The sequence below is a fragment of the Diceros bicornis genome, chromosome 34 (assembly GCF_020826845.1).
Source record: "Diceros bicornis minor isolate mBicDic1 chromosome 34, mDicBic1.mat.cur, whole genome shotgun sequence".
NCBI lineage: Eukaryota > Metazoa > Chordata > Mammalia > Perissodactyla > Rhinocerotidae > Diceros > Diceros bicornis.
The window spans coordinates 37803171-37830072 of NC_080773.1; the positions used below are offsets into that span (position 1 = coordinate 37803171).

At 48.5% G+C, this 26902-nt stretch overlaps 1 protein-coding gene across 1 annotated transcript; it reads left to right on the top strand.

The window, feature by feature from the left end:
* Nucleotides 1-4556: 4556 nt before the first annotated feature.
* ZSCAN1 (zinc finger and SCAN domain containing 1) lies at nt 4557-26130 on the top strand. The gene is given in 7 exon segments (XM_058530810.1): nt 4557-4756; nt 6863-6901; nt 6984-7324; nt 20556-20644; nt 25267-25357; nt 25563-25871; nt 25973-26130. Coding segments are annotated over 7 exon segments (1227 nt in total).
* Nucleotides 26131-26902: the final 772 nt, after the last annotated feature.

The following is a 26902-nucleotide window of genomic DNA, read 5'->3' on the forward strand; positions in this document are numbered from 1 at the left end:
AATAAAAAATAAAAATAGGGCCCGGCCCGGTGGTGTAGTGGTTAGGTTTGCACACTCCACTTCAGGCGGCCTAGGATTCACAAGTTCGGATCCCGAGCACGGACCTACACACCACTCATCAAGCCATGCCGTGGCAGTCGTCCCACATAAAGTAGAGGAAGATGGGCACGCATGTTAAAGGGCCAATCTTCCTCAGCAAAAAAGAGGAGGATTGGCAACAGGTGTTAGCGCAGGGCTAATTTTCCTCACACACAAAAATAAATAAATAAAAATAAAAAAAGGAAAATAACAAGTGCTGGTGAGGATGTGTAGAAATTGGAACTCTTGTGCACTGTTGGTGGGAATATAAATTGGTGCAGCTGTTTTGGAAAACAGTCCAGCCGTTCCTCAAAATGCTAAACATGGAACCAGCGATTCCACTCCTCAAGAGAAATGATAATATTCGTCCACACAAACACTTGCACGTGAGCGTTTATAGCAGCATCATCCATACCAGCCAAAAAGTGGAAACAATCCAAAATGCCCACTAACTGATGAAAGAAGAAACAAAATTACATCTATCCATACAATGGAATATTATTCAACCATAAAAAGGAATGAAGTTCTGACACACGATACAACGTGGATGAACCTTGAAAACCTTATGCCAAGTGAAAGAAGCCAGACACAAAAGGCCACATATTATTCTATTTCTATGAAATCTCCAGAACAGGCAAATCCAGAGAACCAATGTCCACACAAAGATTTGTACACAAATGGTCATAGCAGCTTTATTAATAAGAACTCCAAACTGGAAATAACCCAAGATGTCCACCACTAGGTGAGTGGAGAAACAAACCGTGTCTCCATATACCCATATAACGGAAAACTGCGCAGCCATGGAGAGGAAGCACCCTGACACACACAGCAGTATGGGTGGATCTCACAGACATGCCGAGGGAAAGCCACAGAAGTGGATGCATAATACTATTCCATTTCTATGAAGTTCCAGAAAAGGCGAAACCAATCTATGGTGTTAGACAACAGAATGGCGGTTTGAGAATTCGTCCAGCTGGCAGGTGGAGTGTGAAGCTCAAGCTGCCTCGATGTCCTCCATCCCTGACCCTCTTGCTGCCACACAGGGTTCGGCTAATGTGCCACCCTCTCCATCTCCTCCTGAGTGCGGAAGGCTGAGAGTGACCTGGAGAACCCAGCAGGAATCCAGTTTCTCCCCGTCATCGAGCCTTCCAAAAGAGACTGCCTTGTGTGGGGGAAAAATCAATTAAACAAGTAAACACAAAAATAATCTAAAAAGTGAAAAGCGTCAGGAAGAATGCAAGCAGAGGGGACTTGAGAGAGCTGTCTGGGCGGCGCTGCTTTAGCGGAGGTGGGAAGCCGCCAGCAGCTCTCTGGGGGAAGGAAGTTCCAGCTTGGGCAAAGACTCATCCTCCTTGTAGTTCAGGGGTCAACAAACTACAGCCTCAAGGCTAAGTCTGGCCTGCTGCCTGCTTTTACAAGTAAAGTTTTATTGGAACACAGCCATGCCCATCCTTCTTCGTACTGTCTATGGCTGCTTTCACGCTGCAGCAGCACAGTTGAGTAGCTGCGACAGAGACTGGACGGCCAACAAAACCAAAAATATTCACTATTTGGCCCTTTGCAGAAAAAGTTTGCTGGCGTCTGTCATAGACGGTGCTTTTTCTCTGTGTGATATTCCGCTGTGTAAACAGAGCAGAGTGCAGCCCTCCTTCTCTGATGGGTGTTTGGCTCTTCAGCACAGCAGTGCATGAAGCATCCCTGGGTGTGACAGGCCGGATCACAGGGTACGCAGATGTTCAAGTGAACTAGAAGATGCCAAAATGTTTTCCAAAGCTCACCACGTTACACTCCACCAGCAATGTAGAAGAGGGCCTGAGAGCCACATCCTTTCCGTCCTTGATGTTGTCAGATCTCTAAGTGTTTCCAGTCGAGTGGGTGTGAAATAAAATAAAAAGTCACTGTGGTCTTGATTTGTGTGTCCCTGATCACTATCAGATGGTTGCCATCTTCACATGTTGGTAGGACAGCATCTGTGTAATCTTGGCACAGGGATGGTGAGCAGTTTTTGTGTCTTATCTAAGAAATCTGTCTCAACCCGAAAGTTAGAAACATTCTCAAATATTTCCCACAAAAACTTTTAATATTTTGCTTTTGGCTTCAAGCCCCAGATCCATCTGGAGTTGAGTTCTGAGTGCGATGTGGCCACACAAGATCTTCCCACAACTCAAACAGTTCTGCATTTTTTTAACGACATTTTTATTGAGGTATAATTCACACAGCATAAAGTTCACCCCTTTAAAGTGTACAGTTCAGCAGTTTTTCATACATTCACAGGGTTGTGCAACCATCACCACTATCTAATCCAGAACATTTTCATCACCCTACAAAGAAACCCCGTGCCCGTTAGCTGCACTCCCCATTCCCCCTCCTCCCAGCCCCTGGCAATCACAGCAGTTCTTCTTCCAGCCGATTTACTTTTTAAATTGAGGTTTACCCTAATGTCATTTGGAACAAAAGTTTCTGCTGCTTACAAAAAGTTTGGAAACCTCTTCACGGTACCAGGCTGCCTCCCAGTGGATCTAGTGTTCAAGTGGCTATGACGCTATGACCATGTCTTTCACCTGGCTCTAGAGACAAACTAAGTGAATGTTTTCTCAAGAGCCATTTCCTAAGGTGCGTCGCAGTTATAAAGCACAAATGAGCCTTCGCTGCCCCGAAGGGCCAGGCCAATTTCAGCTACCAAGAAAATGAACCAGGGGACTCATGTCATTACAGGTGCCTCATTTACAGAAGGAGAATAATAAGCCCTCAGCACCCTCATTTTATTTTCCCATCTGTGGCTTTTGCACACAACAAGTATCTGCTTGAATACAACACTCTGGGGACCAGCAGCCAGCAGGACATGAGATAGAGGCACAGCCCTGACCACCCAGCTAAGCAGCCCCTCCTGCTACTCCTGAGACTTTCTATTTCCGAGCCCAGTTTTATTTTCTCCAGGGCACTCACACTCCAGCAAGCAAGCATCTGCTTTATTTGTTCACTGGTGTGTAAACTGCCGGCCCCTTGAGGCCAAAGCCTCAACAGTCCTGCTCACTGATGTACTGCTCACCCTCAGGGCCTAGAACAGCACCTGGCAGGCACTCAATAAACCGCTGTCCAGTGGATGAATGGCATTCAGTCCTAGGCTCCTGGAAGTGGGGTCCCCATCTTCTTTGGCAGCCCCCCAGCCCCACCCCTACCCTCCTGCTTCCCCATCTCAGCACTGGGCAGCTGCAGCCATCTGGAGCTCAGTCCCAGAGCTGTGGAGCCTCCTTGAATCATTATCTTACGGCCAATCTGAATTTCAGATAAACAATGAATAATTTTTTAGTATAAGTACATCCCAAATATACTATATATTTGGGATGTACTTATAAACTATATAAACTAATACTAAATATAAACTAATACTAAAAAACATTCATTGTCATCTGAAATTCAAGTCTAACTGGGCCTCTTGTGTTTTTTATTTGCTGAATCTGGCAATCCTAATTCGGGGATGTACTATACTAAACAGTCATATTAAAAAAATTTTTAACATACTAAATATAAGACACTTATAGTAAAAAGAAAAACGTTCGTTGTTTAAGTGGAATTCTTGCATTCCGTCTGGCAGCCACCTTGCAAAGAGAGCGTCCAACCGCGTCGCTCGGTGCGCCTTGCAGACGCTGCCCCGCCTCGGCTCCATCCCCGCCTCGCTCCCCAGGCGGCGTTCACCGTTGCCACGGCGACCGAATCCTGATCCAGGATGACTCCAGGGAACGGTGGGGGCGGGGGAACTCATCCCGGGTGGCTTCCGATTGGCCCCCGTGGCCCTGTGCGTCACGACCCCGCGCCCGTAAGAGAGTCCTGCAGCTCGTGTCGCAGCGGGGCGGGTCTGCGCGCCCCTCCAGGCCAAAGGGGTTCTGGGAGTTGTAGTCCGCGCGGCAGCGGCTGGGCTTGATCTCAGCCGAGGCGCCGCCATGGCGGAGCGCTCCTGGCCGGAGCGGAGCTTGCGCGCGGTGAGTCCGCCGCGGCGCGTCCGGCCGTCCCGCCGCCTGTCCCTCGTCCGTCAGCGCGCCCCCGGCTGGTCGGCCCCGGGGAGGCGCCGCGGGCGGGCCGAGGGCGCCGGAGTCGGCGGGAGCTGGCCCGCGTCGGAGGAAGACGGGCACCGGCGAGAGTCGCAGCCGAGGCCGGCGGCGGGCCGAGGGGGGTCGGGGAGCCGTCGAGGGGTCCCCGGGGGAGAGGGAGACGGGGCGCCCGGGAGCCACGTGGAGTCCTGGGGGGCAGGGGTCGACGTCGGAGGGGACCGGGCGCCCCTTCCCGCCAAGCCCCAGCCCGGGCGGCGTCCCCCTCAGTTTGGGACAGAAAGCCCCCCAGCCTCCTCTGTCCACTCCACTCCCACTCGGCCCGGCCAGGTCCTCCCTTCCCCGCAGCCCAGGACCCACCCACCTCTTCAGGGGCCCCCTCCCCTCATTCCCGGTCTTCTCACCCCTCTTCTCATCCATTGGCACTCAGTTATGGAGCTCCCGGCCCCGGGCGGCCCCCGTCTCGGACACACCAACGTATTCATTCGAGAATCTCTCTACCGTCTGCTCGGTGTCCAGGGCCAGCGCCAGAGCCTCCTGCCCCCCACCCCTTGCGACGTGGGGCCTCGGCTGCAGATCCTGGGGCCACCCCAGGGGAACCTGGCTCTTCCATGTGGCTTTGAGCCCCACAAGTGACACTCAGAGACCCCCCCCAAACATCAATCCCAGGTTCCCCCCAAAGTGCATCTCCAGGACCCCAGGACCACCACAGCAGCCCCCATGTGGACCCCAGATCCTTCCGTCTATGTAAACCTCAAGCTCTCCACATCAGCCCAGGACCCTCTCATCAGCCTGGGACCCCTACATGGGCCCAACACCCCCACCTGAGGACATCAGGCCCCACATGGACCGCAGACCCTCACCCCTAGGCTTTCAGCTAGGAGCCCACTTGACCTAGTTCTCGCGTAAACTCAGCATCTCCTCACATAGACTCCATCCCAAGACCTGGAGGGTGTGGAGGGGCTGCAGTCCTCCACCCTGGACTCTGCCTGGGGCCTGCTTTGCTGAGTGCGGGAGAGGGAAGGGTAGATCCTAGACCCCAGAGCAGAGGGACTGCTTGAACCCGTGGAGCTGCAAATGGGCTCTTTTTCCCCTCTCAAAAATATGTGTATGGAAGTGTTACTACAGCGTGAGTATTTTTGCCTGTGGTCTCAGCAGGGATGAGTGAGCTTGTAAACCGCCAGTCAGGGTGCTGGTCCAGAAGCGGGCTCGAGGGCTGCCGGCGGGGCACAGCCCTCGTGAGTCACCCCTCCTGCCCCTGGACACCTGCTTTCTCCCTGATTGTTAACACGTGGACATGAAACATGCACCAGAGGGTCAAGAAGGAACAATCACTTGGAATACCCGTCCGCGTTTCACTTGTCGTATCATAAGCATTTTCCCATGTCATTAAAAGTCCTTCCTAAATATTTTTGTTCTTTTTTCTTTTCCCCCCACAATGAAGGTCACACATGATCACAATACCATTTGGGGGAGACTCAGAGAAGCATGAAGAACAGAAAGCACCCAGCTGGCCACCTTTGGGCCTCTTTCCCGGGGGTCCTTTTCAGGCCCCTCATCTGTCATTTTGCATCCCACTCTCCCCTGCACCTCATACCATCTATACGTCGTGTCTGTGCTTCCCTTGAGCACCTTATGATGTTGCCAGTGTTGCCATGTGTTTTGCACAATTGTTAAAACTCTGCCATGTGATGGGAGGGTACCTGATCCTGCCAAGCTCGACTGTTGCGCACTTTTGTTGTGAATCTTAGTGTCTAAATCTTTGTCCAGATTTCAGACAAATTCCACAGTATGCGAACTTCTGGAACATTCTTGATATACAAGCCGCCACAGTGCTTTCCAGAAAGGTCGCGCCAGTTTGTACTTTCACCAGCAGATCAGTAGAGTACAATTGTTTTTTTTAAAAAAAATCCCTGCACATTTTTGTTTTTACAACTTTCAACATTTTCTTTGGTTTTACATATTCACTATAAGAAGGTTGGAAAATGCACAAGGCTATTTTTTCATTGCCCTTCCCACATCAGCGTCGGCGTGTCCCCCACCCCGCCACTTGGCAGAAAAGGCAAGGAAGACAGCAGGAGGCCACTCCTGCACTATTACACAGCATATCTAGCTGTTTCCATTTAAAGGAAATTTAAATGTAAAATCCAGTTCCTTATTTCAAGTGCTCAGGAGCCACATGTGGCTGGGGGCTACCGTGCTGGACAGCACAGACAGAGGATACTTCCATCCTCACAGGAAGTTCCGTTGGACAGCGCTGGCCACTCCCTCAGGGCAGGAATTCCTGCTTCCCAGCTCCTCAGCAAACCGTGTGAACGACTGAATGAAAGAGGGGGAGGTAGACACTCAACTAAAGAAGGAAACGATATGGTTTAGGAAGGAATGGGGGTTGTGAGGACAGCATAGTGAGGATGAGAGGACAGAGGACAACCTGAACCAGAGTGTCCAGGAAGCCCTCCCTGCTGTAGTGACATCTGAGCCAGGATGAACATCAGGGGTGAGTTTGGGTGGGAACAGCAGACACGGAGGCTCTGGGGTGACCAGTGCCTCATCTTCAACACCCTGTAGCCCGAGAGGGTTGTATGGAAGGGGGTTAGGTCGGAATGAGATGGGGAGGGCTCGGGTCAGTTCCTTGGGGCACTGGAGGTCAGGAGAAGTTGGTGAGGAGTCAAGTGGGGGTCCTGAGCAGGGAGGGCCACCATCTAATGTGGACACTTTGTGCCTGCCCCTCTCTGTAGGCCGCTGACTGCTGACTGCATCCGCCTGCTGCCATCTGGGTCTGTCCAAAGCTGCTGGGACTGTCCTGGGGTCCAGCTGGCTCACCCCCTGAGGCCGGAGAGATGCTCCCACTGGCCAAAGCCTTAGCCTCCCCCAGACCCCAGCCCCGAGTGAGCAGGACAGGGCCTCCCAGCTGGCCAGCCCTGGGGACGCCGAGGCCTGGCGCCTGGGCTTCCGGCAGTTCCAGTACCACGTGGCGGGCGGGCTGCCCCGCGCGCTGGGCCGGCTCTGGATGCTGTGCTGCCAGTGACTGCAGCCCGAGGTGCGCTCCAAGGAGGAGATGCTGGAGCTGCTGGTGCTGGGGCAGTTCCTGGGCGCGCTGCCCAGCAGGATGAGGACCTGGGTGCAGTCACAGGCGCCCCGCACCCGCGGGGAGGCTGCTAGCCTGGTGGAGGATCTCACACAGATGTCGCAGCAGGAAGGTGAGCGGACAGGCTGCACCCCGAGACGGAGTGGATGTGGGGGGAGAAGTTGCCGGATTTGGGTTCTGGCAGACCTCTCCATGGCCTGGCGCCCAAGGATCACGCTTCTTTTTCTTTTTGGGACTCAAACTGTTGCATCCACCCAGCACTGCTCCCACCCACCCCTACCTGCTCCTGTCCCCATCCCCCTCCAGACCAGCAGCGCCCCAGGCCATCGAGCAAACCTTCTCTCTGTGTCTACACAACGCGCATTGTCGTTCCACGCACCTGTTTTTAATTTTCTTTTACATAAATGTCATTGTGCTGCAGCCTCTGCCTCGCTTCTCTCAGTTGGTACTTGAAGATGCCTCCATTTTAGCATGTGTCCATCTGGCCTGTGGCTTTGCGTCTGTCTGCTCTCCCTTAGAAGAACATTGCGTCCCTCAGCCCACGCACAGAGCTGTGGACCATGCTGCCTCAGGCCCTGTCCTGGAATCCTGCAGATCCTTGCTCCCTCCCCTGCGCCCGTCCGTGGGGCGCAGACCCCATCCCTGAAACCCAGCGGCTGGCTGCAAAGATGGACGCCCAGGTCCGCAGTTGTCACAGGGTGTTTTGGAAGCTCAGCAGTCAGAGGGGACTCCAGTAGCTGCAGGGCCTGCAGGTGACCCTGACCCCACGCCTCCCCTTCAGGTCCCTTTTCCCCTGCGGGGACTCTGTCCCATGCTGTCTTGCCCCTGTGGCCCCGTGTGGAGCTTCCATCCTCCCAGGGCCTGGTCCCGTGGGCTCTCTCTTTCCTAGTAATGTCAACGAAAATGCAGGAATTGGATGCTGGGAGGCCAAAATAAGCAGGCATGGGCCGGAAAGCAGCCGAGGCAGCGCGGAATGGGGGAACCCCCTGTTTCCCGCACAGCTTGGGGAGGAGTGTCAGTGAGCGCGTGGGTGGGTGGGGACGCGGGGTAGACGGCACCGCAGAGACAAAGGCCCGGGGAGAGATGGCCATTTTGTGAGCAGGTGGCAACCCCCACTGCCTGTTAGCAATAAATCCGTGGGGTCTGAAGTGAAACTCTTTATCCATCGTGCATGTGGTCATTGGTCCCAGACCGCCCGCTGTCCGCTCAGGCCCCACCGCACCGTCTGGAGGAGGTTCCTCAGGACCCTGCTTGGCTCGGGTGCTGGGATCGGGGCATCTCCACGCTCTCGCTCAGAAAAGCCTTGCAGTTCACAGAAAACAGGGTTCCGTCTCCACGCTGCTGCCCGGGGAAGCCGGCGGACGCACTCGGGACAGCTCTGATGTCCTGCTTGCAGAGGCGCGAGCGTAGTCCGCATCAGAGGGCGCTCAATGGCGTCGCATCCCCGGGTTCCTGTGGCATCATGAAGACACGCAGGGCAGATAAAGCGGCCCTGGGATCTCACTGTTCCTGGGGCAAAGGGGCCAATGAGCGTTTGCTTCTGGTACTTGGGGGACCCCTGCACCCGCAGGGCCTCGAGCTCAGGAGAGCCCGGTCTGGCTTCAATGCTTAGCCGTTGCGAAGTTCTCCAAAGTTCTCCGTCCTTTTCCAGCAAGGGGCCTGCGTTTGCATTTTGCCCAGGGCACCGTTGCAGTCCTGCGGACAGTGAGGTAGTCAGGGCGGCAAACGACTGGGCCTGATGTGGCTTCTCCACCTGCCATGTGAACACCTGGAAGGCAGGGATACAGGCAGGTGGCAGCTGCATGCTGCCGCCTCAAGGCTGGGTTTCATCCCTTGGGAGGGGAGGCTCCTGGAGAGTGTCGAGTGGGAAGGGGCAGGTTGAGATGGGCATTGAGGAAAGGGGGCTGTGGACAGGGTGCCCGACGCCCAGCTAGAATCTGACAGGAGCCTGACTCTCCTCTTTCCTGTGGGCCGCCCTCTCCAGCCACCTGGTGCAAGCGCAGGGTGAAGACAGACGGAGTATTTTCACTGGAAGTCCCTGACGGCTGGTGACTGGTCTCTCCTGTCTCAGTTCATGGTGTGTCCCTCCCTCGGGTTCAGCCAGGAACCTGGGTGCCTCAGAGTGTTGTGTTGTGTCATTGGCAGTGATGCTCTCGGTCACGGAGAGACAGGGAGGCAAGAGCAAGAGAGCCTGGAGAGAGAGAGAGAGAGAGAGAGAGAGAGAGAGAGAGAGAGAGAGAGAGAGGGAGAGGATCCAGCCGGCTCATCACCCAGGCCTGGCTCAGACATCCCCTCGGAGAGACCACCATGCGGGACCCCACTCATGTTCTCCAGGGCCCTCACCCCTCTGTGATGTTTATAGGGTTTATCTTTCCCCTGTGTGTCTGTTGTCTGTCCTGGTTTATGTGAGCTGCGTGAGAGCAAGAGCTTTGCATTCGCCTTCAGGTGGTTCTTGGGCCACGGGCAGTGCCAGACACCAGTGGTGCACAGTGTGTGCACAGTGGATAGTGCACAGCCAGTAGCCGAGGGGGAGGAGGTGGGTGACCAGGAACAGCAGGAAGAGACAGTGTGGGATGGGCATTTGGCGAGCACCAGGCATTGTCGGTATATTGTGTGAGGTAAGGGTCCAACTTCCTTCTTTAGCGTGTAGATTACCAGTTGTCCCAGCACCATTGTTGAGAGACTCTTCTTTCCCCCATTGAATGGTCTTGGCACACTTGTGAAAAATCAGTTGTCCATAGATGGATGGGCTTACCTCTGGACTCTCAGGTCCATTTCATTCTGTATATCTGTCTTTATGCCAGCACCATAGCTTTGTAGTAAGTTTTGAAATAAAAAAATACAGGTCCTCCAACTTTGTTCTTTTATTTCAAGATTGTTTTGGCTCTTCTGGATCCCACGAAATTCCATATGAATTTTAGGATCAGCTTTTCTATTTCTGCAAAAAGAGAAGAAAATAGGCTGTTGGGGTTTTGATAGGGATTGCATCAGATCTATAGATCACCTTGGGTAGTGTTGCTATCTTAACAACGTTAAATCTTCCAATCCATCAACACAGAATGTCTTTCCATTTATTTAGGTCTTCTTTAATTCCTTTCAGCAATGTTTTGTAGTTTTCAGTGTACACATCTTACACCTCCGTGGATAAATTTATTCCTAAATGGAATAAATGGAATATGGAATTATAAATGGAATTTTCTTAGTTTCCTTTTTGGATTGTTCATTGCTATTGTATAGAAATACGATGGATTTTTATGTATTGATATTGGGTCCTGCAACTTTGCTGAATTCATTTATTAGCTCATGTCATGTGTGAATAGAGAGTTTTTCTTCTTCCTTTCCAATTTGGATGCCTTTTATTTCTTTTTCTTGTCTTATTGCTCTGGCTAGGACTTCCAGTACAATGTTGAATGGAAGTGGTGAAAGCAAACATCCTTGTTTCTTTAGAGGGTAAGCTTTCAGTCCTTCACAATTACGATGTTCACTATAGTTTTTTCAACAATTACCCTTATCATGTTGAGAAGTTCCCTATTATTCCTAGTTTACTGAGTGTTTTTATCATTAAAGGGTTTTGGATTACATCAAATACTTTTTCTGCATCAACTGACATGATCCTGTGGTCTATTAATGTGGTGCATTACATAGCTTGATTTTCATGTGTTGAACCACATGACAGTTTGATTATAGTGTGTCTCAGTGTGGATCTCTTTGAGTTTATCCTATTTGAAGTTTGTTCAGCTTCTTGAATGTGCAGATTCACATATTTCATCTATTTTAGGAAGTTTCCAGCAATTATCTTTTCGAATATTTTCAGCACCTCTTTCTGCCCTCTCCTTCTGGGCTTTCCATTATGGATCTGTTGGTATGTTTTATGGTGTCCCACAGGTCCCTTAGCCTCTGCTCACTTTTCTTCCTTCTTTGTTCTTTCTGCTCCCCAGGCTGTATAATTTTAATTGACCTGTCTTCAAGTTTACCAGTCCTTTCCTCTGCCTGCTTAAATCTGCTGTTGAACCCCTCTAGTGAATTTTTCATTTCAGTTATTGGACTTATCTGCTCCATAATTTCTATTTGGTTCTTTTAAATAATATCTGTCTCTTTACTGATACCTCTATTTGTTGAGAACATCATTCTCCTGATTTCCTTTTTGTTCGTGGCTTCCTTTAGCTTTTTGAGTATATTTAAGGCAGTTGATTTAAAGCCTGTGCCTAGTAAGACCAACATCTGGGCTTTCTCAGGAATAGTTTCTGTTCATTTCTTTTTTCCTGTGATTGAGCCATACTTTCCTGTGTCTTTGCATGCCTCTTTAATTTGTTGTTGGAAACTGGACATTTTGAATATTTGGTAATATAATGTGGTAACTCCGGAGATCAGATTCTCTTCCCCCCTCAGGGTTGTTTATGCTGCCTGTTGCAGGTTGTAATTGTTTGTTTTAGTGACTTTTTAAAACTATTTTTGTGAAGATGATGTTCTTTGTTGTATGTGGTCACTAAAGTTTCTGTTTCATTAATTTGGTGGTCAGCTAGTGATTTGGCAGAGATTTCCTTAAATGCTTGGAGCCTAAATAAATAAATAAGTAATACTCTCTTGGTTTTTGTAGGTTGGCTCTGAGTTGAGATGCTCCTTCAGTGCTTAGCCACACCATTTACAACTCTGCCTGAGCCTTCACTTCCTGCTTACTTGGAGCCTAAAGGTCAACCAGAGATGAAAGCTTAGGGTCTTCTCATGTTTCCTATGATGTGACTAGTGCTGGGCATGTGCATGGCTGCTAGACTCCCCAGTAAACCCCTTATTACCACGTGTACCTCTTTCCCCAGCCTCTTCCTTCCTAAGCTTTCAGGGCTCTCTGCTGTTGCTCCAGCTCTTATCCCTTGCTTCAGGTGGTTGTGGCTAGTGTATGCCTTTAAATGCTTTGACAAATGCTGCTCGGGAGGCCACTCCAGTCCTGAGAGTTCTGAGGGGACATAACACAGGTAAACCCCTGAACCAACCCTTCAGGGAGTCACCAGACATGTCAAAACACACAACCAAAGTTCTTTGAGAACAAGATATGTGTTGCCTCCTGTGACTTCGGCAAGCCACACCAGGAACATGGACTGCCGTGCCCACAGCCACCTTCTAGCTGGAGAAGGGGGTTAGTAGGCAGGTAAGTTAAAATGCCACAACCCTTTCTTGTGAAATTTAGCAGCTTGTTTCTTTATTAAGCACTCTCCTCATTGTTGTAAGTTTTTTATTAGATTCAAGTTCTGAAAAAGTGAGCTCTGAAAGTTTTGCAGCTTAGTTGTTGCTTTAGTGGACGGATGGATTTGGAGAGCTCCCTACTCTGCCATTTTTGGTGATGTTACTCTTGTGTTTTCTTTTTAAAAAATAATAGCTTTATACACTCTTGGAGTGACGTCAGCATCATGGTGGAGTGAGCTTTCCCATAAACTCTTTCCCCAATAAGATACAACAAAAGGAACAGTCACAGACGAACAACAGACTCCTAGACAGCGAAAAGCAAGACCGGAAAGATCCACACTGCTGCACATCTGCGAGTGGAATGTGCTGGGCCCCCAGAGAAAGTGGGGAGAGGTAAGGAGAACTCTTCTCCCTCCCCATCAGATCGGCGATCCGGGTCCATGCAACTCCCAGAGAGGGGGGAGGGGCGACCCTCTGCAGGGAAACCGTAGCTCTTTGGACTCTCTCAGCCAGTGGGAAACTCCCACACAGAGGATTCAGAACTGCTACAGGGGTACATCAACATCTGAGCACCCCAGGAGAGCAGATAACGAGGGGCGAGTGAGAAGCCCCCCACGCCAAGGACCCAGTGGCCAACAGAGAGAGTCCCTCCCCTCCCCGCAAGCTGGACACTGCAGCTCAGCCTACCAGACCAGACCAAGTGGCCGGCAGATCACAGCAAACAGCTGGGGCAGAGCGCAGGGGGCTCAGATTACACAGCCTTTAACCCCCACACAGTGGTGGTGGGTGGAAATTGCAACCAGATATTTCCAGGATGAGGAAAAACAAAGCCAATACAGGAACCACAATGCAAAGGTACATGAAATCACCAGACCAGAAGGAAAATGACAAGCATCCAGAAACCAACCCTGAAGACACAGAAATCCATAAGCTAAACGACAGAGATTTCAAAATACCTATCATAAAAAAACTCAATGAAATACGAGACAACACAGACCAACAATTCAATGAGATTAAGAGTTTCTTCACAAAAGAGACTGAAATCATAAAGAAAAACCAATCAGTACTGATGGAGATGAAGAACACAATGGAGGAGATAAAGGAGAATCTGGAATCTTTAAAGAACAGAGGTGACAATATGGAGGAAAGAATTAGCATTATAGAGGATAGGAATACAGATATGCTCCAGATGGAAGAGGAGAGAGAAGTAAGACTAAAAAGAAATGAAGAAAGTCTCCGAGAAATATCTGACTCTATTAGGAAATGTAACATAAGAATCATAGGTATTCCTGAGGGAGAAGAGAGGGAAAGAGGAACAGAGAGCCTATTCAAGGAAATAATAGCTGAGAACTTCCCAAATCTTGGGAAAGAGCAGGAAATACCAGTAAGTGAAGCCAATAGGTCACCTAAATACGTCAACAGGCAAAGACCCACTCCACGACATGTAGTGGTAAGGCTGGCCAAAGTCAATGACAAAGAAACAATATTAAGAGCAGCTAGACAAAAACAAAAAATAACGTACAAAGGAACTCCCATCAAGGTTCTCAGCGGATTTCTCAACAGAAACTCTATAGGCTAGGAGAGACTGGAATGATATATTCAAAATACTGAAATACAAAACTTTCAGCTAAGAATACTCTAGCCAGCAAAAATATCCTTCAAATATGATGGAGAAATAGTAACTTTCCCAGATAAACAAAAGCTAAGGGAGTTCATGGCCACGAGACCCCCACTACAAGAAATACTCAAGAAGGCCCTCAGGCCTGAAAAAAAGAAAAGAAAGGGAATACAAAGCTTGGAGCAAGGAGAAAAACAGGTAGACAAAATCAGAAAAATAGTAGATCTTTACCGGAATAGGTTAGCAACCACTTAAATACCAAAATCAAAGATCAAAGGAAGGAATTCACCAAAAATAAATATAACCTCATCATACCCACAACACAAGAAAGAATAAGGTATAACAAGAACGACTTAGAAGGGGAAGAGGAAAGTGACTGAACTGACTTAGTATAAGGAAATAGGAGGCCATCAGATAATGGACTATCTCATACACAAGATTTTTTATACAAACCTCAAGGTAACCACTAAACAAATAATCAAAACAAAATCACATATGATAAACAAAGAGAAAACTAGAAGAGTCATAAGACAGAACAACCAAATTGAATTGGAAGTCCAAAACAAATGGGACAAGAAACAAAGGAAATGCAAAAGAACTGGAAAATAAGTGACAAAACAGCAACATTAAGCCCTCATATATCAATAATTACCCTAAATGTAAATGGATTGAACTCTCCAATCAAAAGATATAGAGTGGCAGGATGGATTAAAAAGCAAGACCCAACAATATGCTGCCTCCAGGAAACACATCTCAGCTATAAAGACAAGCACAGGCTCAGAGTGAAAGGATGGAAGACAAGAGTCCAAGCTAATGGCAAACAAAAGAAAGCAGGTGTTGCCATACCCATATCAGACAAAGTAGACTTCAAGATAAAACAGGTTAAGAGAGACAAAGAAGGGAAATATATAATGATAAAAAGGACACTCCACCAAGAAGACATATCACTTATAAATATATATGCACCCAACATATGAGCACCAATGTACATAAAGCAACTATTAACAAACCTAAAAGGAGACATTAACAACAACACAATAATAGTAGGAGATCTTAACACCCCACTTACATCAATGGATAGATCATCCAGACAAAATGTCAATAAAGAAATAGTGGACTTAAATGAAAAACTGGACGAGATGGACCTAGTAGACATACACAGAGCACTCCATCCAAAAACAGCTGACTACACATTCTTCTCAAGCACGCATGGAACATTCTCATGGATAGACCATATGTTCAGAAACAAAGCAAGCCTCAATAAATTTAAGAAGATTGAAATCATAACAAGCATCTTTTCAGACCATAATGCTATGAAACTGGAAATCAACTATGGAAAAAAAAAACTGGGAAAGTGACAAAAATGTGGAGATTAAACAACATGCTACTGAACAACCAATGGATCATTGATGAAATTAAAGGAGAAATCAAAAACTATCTGGAAACAAACAAAAATGAAAATATGCCATACCAAACCATATGGGATGCAGCAAAAGCGGTCCTGAGAGGGAAACTCATAGTAATACAAGCCCACCTTAACAAACAAGAAAAAGCCCAAATAAGCAACCTTAAATTACACCTAAATGAACTAGAAAAAGAAGAACAAACAAAGCCCAAAGTCAGCAGAAGGAGAGAAATAATAAAAATCAGAGCAGAAATAAATGAAATTGAGACCAAAAAAAATAGTAGAAAGGATTAATGAAACAAAGAGTTGGTTCTTTGAGAAGATAAACAAAATTGACAAACCCTTACCCAGACTTACTAAGAAAAAAAGAGAAAAGGCTCAAGTAAATAAAATTAGAAATGAAAGAGGAGAAATTACAATGGATACCACGGAAATACAAAGGGTTATAAGAGAATACTAAGAGAAATTATATGCCAACAAATTGGACAATCTAGAAGAAACGGATAAATTCTTAGACTCATACAACCTCCCAAAACTGAACCAAGAAGAAATGGAGAATCTGAATAGACCAATCACAAGTAAAGTGATTGAAATAGTAATCAAAAACCTCCCAAAAAGTAAAAGTCCAGGACCAGATGGCTTCTCCGGTGAATTTTACCAAACATTCAAAGAAGATTTAATACGCATCCTTCTCAAACTATTCCAAAAAATAGAGGAAGATGGAACACTTCCTAAATCATTCTACAAGGCCAACATCACCTTGACACCAACGCCAGACAAAGACAATACAAAGAAGGAAAATTACACGCCAATATTGCTGATAAACATAGATGCAAAAATCCTCAACAAAATATTGGCAAACCGAATACAGCAATACATTAAAAAGATCATACACCATGATCAAGTGGGATTTATACCAGGGACGCAGGGATGGTTCAACATCTGCAAATCAATCAACGTGATACACCACATCAACAAAACAAAGAATAAAAACTACATGGTCGTCTCAATAGATGCAGAGAAGGCATTTGACAAGATACAACATCCATTTATGATAAAAACTCTCAACAAAATGGGTATAGAAGGAAAGTACCTCAACATAATAAAGGCTATTTATGACAAACCCACAGCCAACATCATACTCAACAGGGAAAGACTGAAAGCCATTCCTCTGAGAACAGGAATGAGGCAGGGCTGCCCACTCTCACCACTCCTATTCAACATAGTGCTGGAGGTTTTGGCCAGAGCAATTAGGCAAGAAAAAGGAATAAAAGGAATCCAAATAGGCAACGAATAAGTGAAACTCTCACTATTTGAAGATGACATGATTTTATATATAGAAAACCCTAAAGAATCCCTTGGAAAACGATTAGAAATAATCAACAACTACAGCAAAGTCGCAGGGTACAAAATCAACTTACAAAAATCAGTTGCATTTCTGTATGCTAATAACGAACCAGCAGAAAGAGAGCTCAAAAAGATAATACCATTTACAACTGCATCAAAAAGAATAAAATATCTAGGAATAAATCTTACCAAGGAGGTGAAAGATCTATACAATGAAAACTACAAGACATTATTGAAAGAAATTAATGATGACACAAAGAAATGGAAAGACATCCCATGCACATAGATTGGAAGATTAAACATAGTTAAAATGTCTATATTACCTAGAGCAATCTACAGATTCAATGCAATCCCAATCAGAATCCCAATGACATTCTTCACAGAAATAGAAAAAAGAATACTAAAATTCATATGGGGCAACAAAAGACCCCAAATAGCTAAAGCAATCCTAAGAAAAAAGAACAAAGCTGGAGGCATCAAAATCCCTGACTTCAAAACATACTACAAAGCAATAGTAATAAAAAAAGCATGGTACTGGTACAAAAACAGACACACAGATCAATGGATCAGAATTGAAAGCCCAGGGGCTGGCCCCGTGGCTTAGCGGTTAAGTGCCCGGGCTCTGCTACTGGCGGCCCGGGTTCGGATCCCAGGCGCACACTGACACACCGCTTCTCTGGCCATGCTGAGGCCGCGTCCCACATACAGCAACTAGAAGCATGTGCAGCTATGACATACAACTATATACTGGGGCTTTGGGGGAGAAAAATAAAATAAAATAAAATAAAATAAAAAATAAAATAAAATAAAATAAAATAATTGGGCCAGCCCCGTGGTTTAGCGGTTAAGTGCACGCGCTCCGCTGCTGGCGGCCCGGGTTTGGATCCTGGGCGCGCACTGACGCACCGCTTCTCCAGCCATGCTGAGGCCGCGTCCCACATACAGCAACTAGAAGGATGTGCAGCTATGACATACAACTATCTAATGGGGCTTTGGGGGGAAAAGAAATAAATAAATCTTTAAAAAAAATAAAATAAATAAAAGAATTGAAAGCCCAGAAATAAAACCACACATATACGGACAGCTAATTTTCGACAAAGGAGCTAAGAACATACAATGGAGAAAGGAAAGTCTCTTCAATAAAAGGTGTTGGGAAAACTGGACAGCCCCATGCAAAAGAGTGAAAGTGGACCATCTGCTATCACCATTCACAAAAATTAACTCAAAATGGATCAAAGACTTGAAAGTGAGACCTGAAACTATAAAACTCATAGAAGAAAATATAGGCAACACACTATTTGACATTGGTCATAAAGGAATCTTTTCGGATGACATGCCTACCCAGACTAGGGAAACTAAAGAAAAAATAAGCAAGTGGGACTTTATCAGATTAAAGAGCTTCTACAAGAAAAACGAAACCAGAGTCAAGATGAACAGACAACCCACCAGCTGGGAGAAAATATTTGCAAAACACATATTTGACAAGGGGTTAATCTCCATAATATATAAAGAACTCACAGAACTGAACAACAAAAAAACAAACAACCTGATCAAAAAATGGGCAGAGGAAATGAACAGACACTTCTCCAAAGAAGATATACAGATGGCCAATAGGAACATGAAAAGATGTTCAACATCACTAGTCATCAGGGAAATGCAAATCAAAACAACACTAAGATATCACCTCACACCTGTTAGAATGGCTATAATCACCAAGACAAAAAACAACAAATGTTGGAGATGATGTGGAGAAACAGGAACCCTCATACACAGCTGGTGGGAATGCAAACTGGTGCAGCCTCTATGGAAAACGGTATGGAGATTCCTTAAAGAATTAAAAATAGAAATACCCTATGATCCAGCTATCCCACTACTGGGAATCTATCCAACAAACCTGAAATCAACAATCCAAAGAGGCTTATGCACCGCTATGTTCATTGCGGCATTATTCACTATAGCCAAGAAGTGGAAGCAACCTAAGTGTCCCTCAAATGATGATTGGATCAAGAAGACATGGTATATATATATACAATGGAATACTACTCAACCATAAAAAAAGACAAAATCGTCCCATTTGCAACAACATGGATGGGCCTGGAGGGTATTATGTTAAGTGAAATAAGCCAGACAGAGAAAGACAAACACTGTATGATCTCACTCATATGTGGAATATAAACCAACACATGGACAGAGAAAACTGTATTGTGGTTACCAGGGGCAATGCGGGTAGGGGGTGGGCACAAGGGCTGAAGGGAGACATATATACAGCGATGGACAAACAAAAACGTACCACCCAAAATTTAACAATGTTATAAACTATTAAAACATCAACAAAAAAATAGCATTATAGAAACATAATTCCCATACCACATAATCTACCTATATAAAATGTACAATTCAGTGGTTTTTAGCATATTCAGAGAGTTGTGCAACCATCACCACTCTCTAATCCGAGAACATTTTCTTCACCCCAAAAGGAAACCTCACACCATCAACAATCACTCCCCATTCCCTCTCCCCACCCCAGCCCCTGGCAACTACTCATCTACTTTCTGTCTTTATGGATTTGCCTATTCTGGACATTTCATATAAACGAAATCATACAACACGTGACCTTTTGTGTATAGTTTCTTTCACTTGGCATAAGGTTTTCAAGGTTCATCCATGTTGTAACCTGTATCAGTACTTCATTCTTTTTTATGGCTGAATAACATTCCGCTGTGTGGATAGATAACCACAGTTTGTTTATTCAGTCATCAGTTGATGGATATTTGGGTTATTTCCACTTTGGGGCTGTTGTGAATAACGCCACTATGAACATTCATGTACCAGTATTTGTGTGGACACGTTTTCATTTCCCTTGGGTCTATACCTAGGAGTAGCAATGCTGGGTCATATGGTAAGTCTATGTTTAACTTTTTGAGTAACTGCCAAACTGTCTTCCAAAGCAACTGTTTGCTTTTTATATGACATATTTTGAGCCTACAAAACCATGGAGGAAGTATTATAATGAATACCCATGTGCCTGCCCTGCAGCCATCTCAGAGCCCAACCTCCTGGCTTTGGGTTGTTTTTGAAGAAATAACACACCGTGGAGTTCGTTGGTCCCCAGTGCACATCTCCACTTCCTGTTGCCCCCTCTCTCCCCCCTGCTCCAGAGGGGGCAAGGTCTTGAATTTTCCCTTGCACTTGTGTGTTTGTACTTTTCCCTCTCATTTTGGATCCATAACAGTATACGGCTCTGTCGCCCATGTCCTAAATCTTCTATAAACGGTGTCCTTCTGTAGCTCTTATTTTGCCTTGGCTTTTCTCCTGCTACGTTGTGTTTTGTGGTAGATCCTGCTTCAATCACCTGCGCTGCTTGACAGCATTCCACCTCAGGAATATTCCAGCATGCCTTTAAATGCTTCCTGCTTGTGGGATGAGGGCTGGGGTCCAGGCTTTCCTTGTTAGTTGGCGCTGCAGTGAAGGTCCTCATGGGTCCCTCAGGGGCACGCGTGGGCATGGAGAGTTGGATGAGAAGACCTGCCCTCAGCTGCCCCAGGGGCCACCACAGGCTCATGCCTGGCTCATCATGGGCACAAGCCATGGAGAGTCTGGAGCAGGGGGGTGGGGCTGCATTTAGAAGCTTGTTGGAAGGATGGAAGCAGTGGCACATCGTTGCTCTTGCCTCGGCCTCACTGGGGGTCTTGAGAGATGCTCCTGAGAACTGTTGCCCTCCCTATGAAGGGTATCTGGGGACTTGGGGGCTCTGGGTCGCACAGGCCTCTCTCACCATCTCTTTCCCTCACCCAGTTCTGGTATCTCTCACTGACCACCAGGATGGGAGCATTGGCGAGGAGGAAGATGAGAAGAGCCCGAGGTCCCAGAGAGACCCATCCCAGGTGAGCCCAGGGCCCATAACTCCACACTCCTGCATTCCCAGGGCATCATGGGCACCACTCCTGTCACAGGCTCAGGGACATTCCATCCAAGCACTGTGCAAGGCTGTTCTCACACGCCCAGGAAGGCTGAACTCCAGATCTCTCACCTGGCCCACAAATTCCAAAATGAGGCAAATGTGGGCGCCTCTAGAGGCTGAGAAAAGGCCAGGAAACACTCTTCCCTGGAGCCTCCAGGAGGAAGGAGCCCTAGTCGACACTAGGACTTGAGCCCAGTGAAACTGATTTTGGACTTCTGGCCTCCAGAGCTGTGAGAGAGAAATTTGTGTTATTTTCAGCCACTAAGCTTGTCATAATTTCTTATAGCAGCCATAGGAAACTAATACACACTACATACACCAAAGAAGAGAGAACAGAGTAATGGACCCAGGGTTGTAGCTGGACTTTTGCGGGCTGTCAGTACTTTTGCCCCATAAAAATAATATCAGGGCCGGCACCATGGCCCAGTAGTTAAGTTCAGTGCACTCCACTTTGGTGGCCCGGGTTTGGTTCCCAGGTGCAGACCTACACCACTCATCAGCAGCCATGCTGTGGTGGCAGCCCACATACAAAATAGAAGAAGACTGGCACAGATGTTAGCTCAAGATGAATCTTCCTCAGCAAAAATAATAATAATATCAAAAATTATATTCATGAGCCTCCACAAAATAATATTAAAAGTTATATTTTATGACCACATTGGTATAAATATGAATATATTGCAGGCTTGAATAGTCACTATGTTCATTTTTTTTTTCCGTCTGATTTTAAAAGAAATTAAAACATTATCATGAGAAACCCCCTCCTCCAAAAAAAGTTTCAAGGGCCCTGGACACTATGTTTCTGGCGCCTGTTGGAGAAGTCGGCCCTGGGTGGACCACAGGTGTCTGACATGTAGCCAAACATGTTGAGGGAACCCCTGTTCCATCCTGGACTCTCCCCACGGAAATCACAGATGTGCTTACATATCATCTCCATGCACTGCAGGGAGGGCCTGGGCTTCAAAGATTCTTTTTTTTTTTTTTTTAACTGTATCTGTAATATTTTGCTTTAAAAATTTTTTATTTTTTAATTTTTATTGAGATATAATTGACATACAACATTATATTAGTTTCAGGTGTACAACATTAACGATTTGATACTTGTATATATTGCAAGATGATCACCACACTAAGTCTGGTTAACAGCAGGCACCACACATAGTTACAAATTTTTTTTTGTGATGAGAACTTTTAAGATCTACTCTCTTAGTAACTTTCAAATATACAATAGAGTATTATTAACTATAATCACCACGCTGTACGTTACATCCCCAGGATTTATTTATTTTACAGCTGGAAGTTTGTACCTTTTGACCCCCTTCATCCCTTCTCCCCACAACCCCTGTGCCTCTGGCAACCACCAAGTCTCTTGCTCTTTTAAACATAACCTAGCACTATTGCCTCAATAAAACCATTAACAATAATCGCTCAACAGCAGTAGATAGCCGGTTGGCATTCACATTTCCCTATTATTCTTGTTTTCTTTTTCTTGATTGGTTAGACCGACAGAACTGGGTCCCCATGTCCCACTCACTGTCCCTGGAATGATCCAAGGCTGATGTGCGGGATCTGGGAACGTTTCTTGCATTTGCAGGTGCAGAAAGAGCCCGGGGAGGGCCTGGTTTCCACTGGCCTGTGAGTGTGTCCGCACCCTCAGACGGCACTGGATGGCCGCCGTGCTTCCAAGTCAGGACTAAACCCGCCCTAAGTGCCACACACAGACACACACACACACAGAGGCCCGGGGCTTCTCTCTCCCTCAGCCCCTCCTCGTCCTTGGCCACGTCAAGGCCGCTGAGGGTCTCAGGTCGGGAACCGGCAAGAAGAGCGAAGGGAGGCTCGCCTGCCTCCTTGCAGGTGGCGGCTCCTCTGGTGACTGTTTCAGCGGATGTTTGCTGTACAATCAAAACTAGCATTTAGCAAGAAACAGAAAACCAATAATCCAGCCAAACACACCATCCACATATTCCCAACCTGAAAACGAAGACTCTTGGACCTTAATTTCCTCCCACTCGACCCCAGCCCCAGGCCCTCCCTCATCAGTCCTGTCTCATCCGGAGAGCCTTTCATCTGCAAACCCCTCTGGGCCTCCCCTGGGGCCTTAGACCCCCGAGCCCCCAGGATGGTGGGGCAAGAGCAGCAGAAAGAGAGACCAGCCCAAGACGGGCCTTGCCAATGTGTGCCTGACCTCCCGGTTGCTTCTCCTTTTTTTTTTTGGTTTTGTCCCAACACACTCTCTCGAATCTTGTCAATTTGTATTGAGTGGTGTTTCCGTGTTCTTCTTCTGGCCACGCACCCTAAATGATCCAGCGACCATAGCGGGGTTTTGCAAAGCCCTTGCTGGGTGCCTCGCTCTGAGCATGTTGCGCAGATGTCCCCTTTAAGGCCCAGAGAGGGAAAGCTCCTCACCCAGGGTCACACAGCGAGTGGGCCTGGAGCCTGGACGCAAAGCCAGGCCTGTCCGTTTCAGATTCCTCCTCATCAGCAGCAAGCTCCAAGGAGGCGGTGACCCCACTTTGGGTGGGATTTGTATGCCCATGGTGGGACATTTGACGGGAGCATTATAGGTGACAGGTGGGACCTCAAGCCCCACTGCAGCATGTCACCCTCCCAGGGGGCTTGTTCTCAGGGACTGCGCAGCTGTCGGGGACAGTTCAGAGCCCTGGTAGGTGATAGTGACTTGAGTCCTCACCCACAGCCCTGTGCACTGTTTAATGCTCTGCTGTCGCCGCCGTGATATTGTCAATGATTTTCAAACGAGGGTGTATTAGTCAGGTTTCTCCAGAGAAATGGAACCAATAGGATTTATGTAGATAGAGAGAGAGATTTATTATAAGGAATTGGCTCATACAATTATGGAGGCTAAGAAGTCTCACGACCTGCCGTTTGCAGGCTGCGGACCCAGGAGAGGCAGTGAGCTAGTTCCATCGAAGGTCTGAGGACCAGAGGAGCCGACAGTGTAAGTCCCAGTCTGCGTTCCAGGGCCCAAGAACCAAGGAGGGGGCCCGTGCCCAGGGGCAGGAGAAGACAGCTGTGCCAGCCCAAGCAGAGAGAGCGAATCTGCCTTCCTCTGCCTTTGTGTTCAATGTGGGCCCTCAACAGATTGGGTGACGCCCACCCACATTGGTGAGGATGCTCCTCTTGACTCAGTCTACCAATTCAAAGGCTAAACTTCTCCAAAGACACCCTCACAGACACAGAAATCGTGTTTTACCAGCGATCTGGGATCGCTTAGCTCGGTCACATTGACACATAACTAACCATCACAAAGGGGCCCTGCGCCTCCATCGTGCACAGGGGGGCCCTCGAATTATGTCGATGGTCCTAGTAACAGCCTTCTGGTAATGTGCATTTGGGGTGTTTAAATTAAATACAAAATGGAGACCAGACGTGAACATTCCCTGAGCGGAGAAAACCATTAAGTCACATAAGTGAAACTTAATTTAGCTTATTCTGCAAAACAAATGAAACTTAACTTGGGCCGCCTCTTGTAAATGCCTCTGATAATCGTAAAAGAAATTTAAGTCAGGGCCAGCCCGGTGGCATAGTGGTTAAGCTCACCAGCTCCACTTGGCAGGTTCGGATCCCAGGTGCAGACCTACACGCCACTCATCAAGCCATGCTGTGGCTGCGTCCCACATACAAAGTAGAGGAAGACTGGCACAGATGTTAGCTCAGGGACAATCTTCCTCAAGCAAAAAGAGGAAGATTGGCAACAGATGTTAGCTCAGGGCTAATCTTCCTCACCAAAAATAAAAATAAATAATACAAAATTTTTAAAAAGTGAAGACTTCTAAAAAAAAAAAGAAATTTAAGTCATCCTCCTAAAAACAGTATAAGATAATGACTGAACCAATCCCCCGCGCCTGATGCCAAACCCGCATTGTGATAACTGCCATAGTAAAGGTCCCACCCCCTCCTCACTTGCACTGCATACCCCACCCTGTAACATCAGGCCTCTGAGCTTCACATCAGTTTTGGATTTGAAAGCTCCTAGTTCTTGAACTGTTCTTATACACACAATAAACTCTTCCTAAATACTATGCATTGGCTTGGTGGCTTTAATTTCGCTATTCCTGGATTTTTGACAATTTTTGACGGGCAACGCCATCCCTCTGCTGTGCTGTGGCATGGGGAAGACAGTTCTCTCCCAGCCAGGGTGGTGTGGGGCAGCTGCTGAGCAGGACTGTGTTTGTCTTTCCAGGCATCCGAGCTGGGGCTCCCCCAGCAGGGCTAGTGGCCACAGCTACATCTGAGTCCCCACACCAGGGCGCGGGCCGAGGGGCCCTGCACCCTCGGCTCACTGGGTGAGTGTCTGGGTCCTGCCTGATCCTGAGGGCTGGGAGGGGAGCTGGGGCCTGGCTAAGGATCAGGGACCCATCCCAGCCATAGACTTTGGTAATGGGTGGCGTTCGGGGGCTTCAGTGGTGAACCTCACACCTCCCTGCCCAGAAACCGTGCACACTAACTGTGGGGGCTGAAATATGGGGACCCTCTAGGGGCCCCCCAAACAGCCACTCAGACGTTTCCGCTCCTCCACCAGAGCCTCAGCCTCCCAGCGTGAACGGGCTGGCCAAGCCGAAGGCGGACAGACTGAGGATGCTGGAGCAAGGGGTCCCCGCAGGGGCCAGCCCAGGTGAGGAAGAGGGGGCCCAGGGCTCTGGGGACTGCCCCCCAACCCCACTGCTCCTTTATCTTAAGGAAGGATAGGCTCGAGGGCGCGCAGTCCGGGCTGAGTACAGGTCGCTGGCTGCCTGCTCTTCTCCACACCCCCTGGGGGGCCCGGGAGACGCCCAGGGTGCGGCCCCCCACTAACGACCCCTCTCTCTCCCCCTCCCCAGGCCCGGCCCACTCGCCTCCGAAGCCTAGTGTCTGGGACGAGCCTCCCTGTGGACTGGCCCGAGACAGAGCCCCGGGCAACGCGTCCCCCGTCCCCGGGCAGGCCCAGGACCCTCCCCGGCCCTCGGGGAACCAGCGGGCAGAAGGGGGCGCCCCCGGGGACACTGCGCTTCGGGGCCCCGGCGGCCAAGGGCCGGCTTTGGAGGGGCCCGTGCCCCCGAGTCCCCCGCGCCGCCCGGCCGCAAGCCCCGCCGCCCCGAGCGCCCCGAGCAGCAGCCCCCCGCAGGACCTCGGGGGCGGCGGCGCGAGCGGTGTGCACCCCGGAGTCCCCTCCCCGGCCGGGGCGCGGCCCTTCGATTACGCCGCGTGCGGGGCGACCTTCATGTGGGTCACGCCCTTCATGGAGCACCAGCGCGGCCACCGGAGCATCCTCCCGCTGCGGCCGCCCGGGAAGAGGCGCCGCCGGGGCCCCGGGAGCCCGCGCCGCCGCCCGCGCCCCGCAGCGCCCCCGAGTGGCCCTTCGCGTGCGGCGAGTGCGGCAGGGCCTTCCCGCGGGCCGTGCAGCTCTGACCACTGCAGGCTCCACGCCGCCCCGTGAGCGCCGCCGAGGGCAGAGGGGCTTCCGCACAGCCCCTCCCGGGACTCGGCGGCCATCCGCGCCTCGCGGAGCTGTCCCTTCCCGGCGACGCCCCGGGGGTTGCCTCTCTCTCCCTTGCTTCTGCCTTCTTTTCCTTTTTTTCCCTTTCCCCTCCTTTTTTTCTTTTTCCTGGTAAGATACACATAACATAAAACTTGCCATTTGTACCACTTTAAAGTGCACAATTCTGGGGCATTAAGTACGTGCACAGCGTTGTGCAACCATCGCCACTATCCATTATGGAACATTTTCCTCACCCCCAAAATGGGCACCTGGTACCCACAGCCAGTCACTCCCCATCCCCCTCCCCAGCGCCCGGCGCCCACTAATCTGCCTCCTGTCTCCGTGGAGTTCAGGCCGGGCCTTTAGGTCTGAGCAAAACTGACCCACACGTTTTGTTTGACTCACAGAATGACTTTTTTTTGTTTGTTTTTTTGGAGATAGGTGCCAACATTTTTTAAAACCATAGATGTCGCATAAACATCTGGCTTTATGGTCACCCTGGATCTCCCAAGAGTGGGTAGCCGATGTCTCCAGCACCTTGGTTCGCCGCACCGCTGCCAGGGGGCAACTGGCACCTGCCTGGATTCAACTTTTCATCCATTCCTAACCCTTCTCGCTGGGCACCACTGGCCCCCGTGCAAGTGAAAGCGTTTTTGTCCTTTTTTTTTTTTTTTGGCGCCTTCACTTGGAAACACAGTGTTG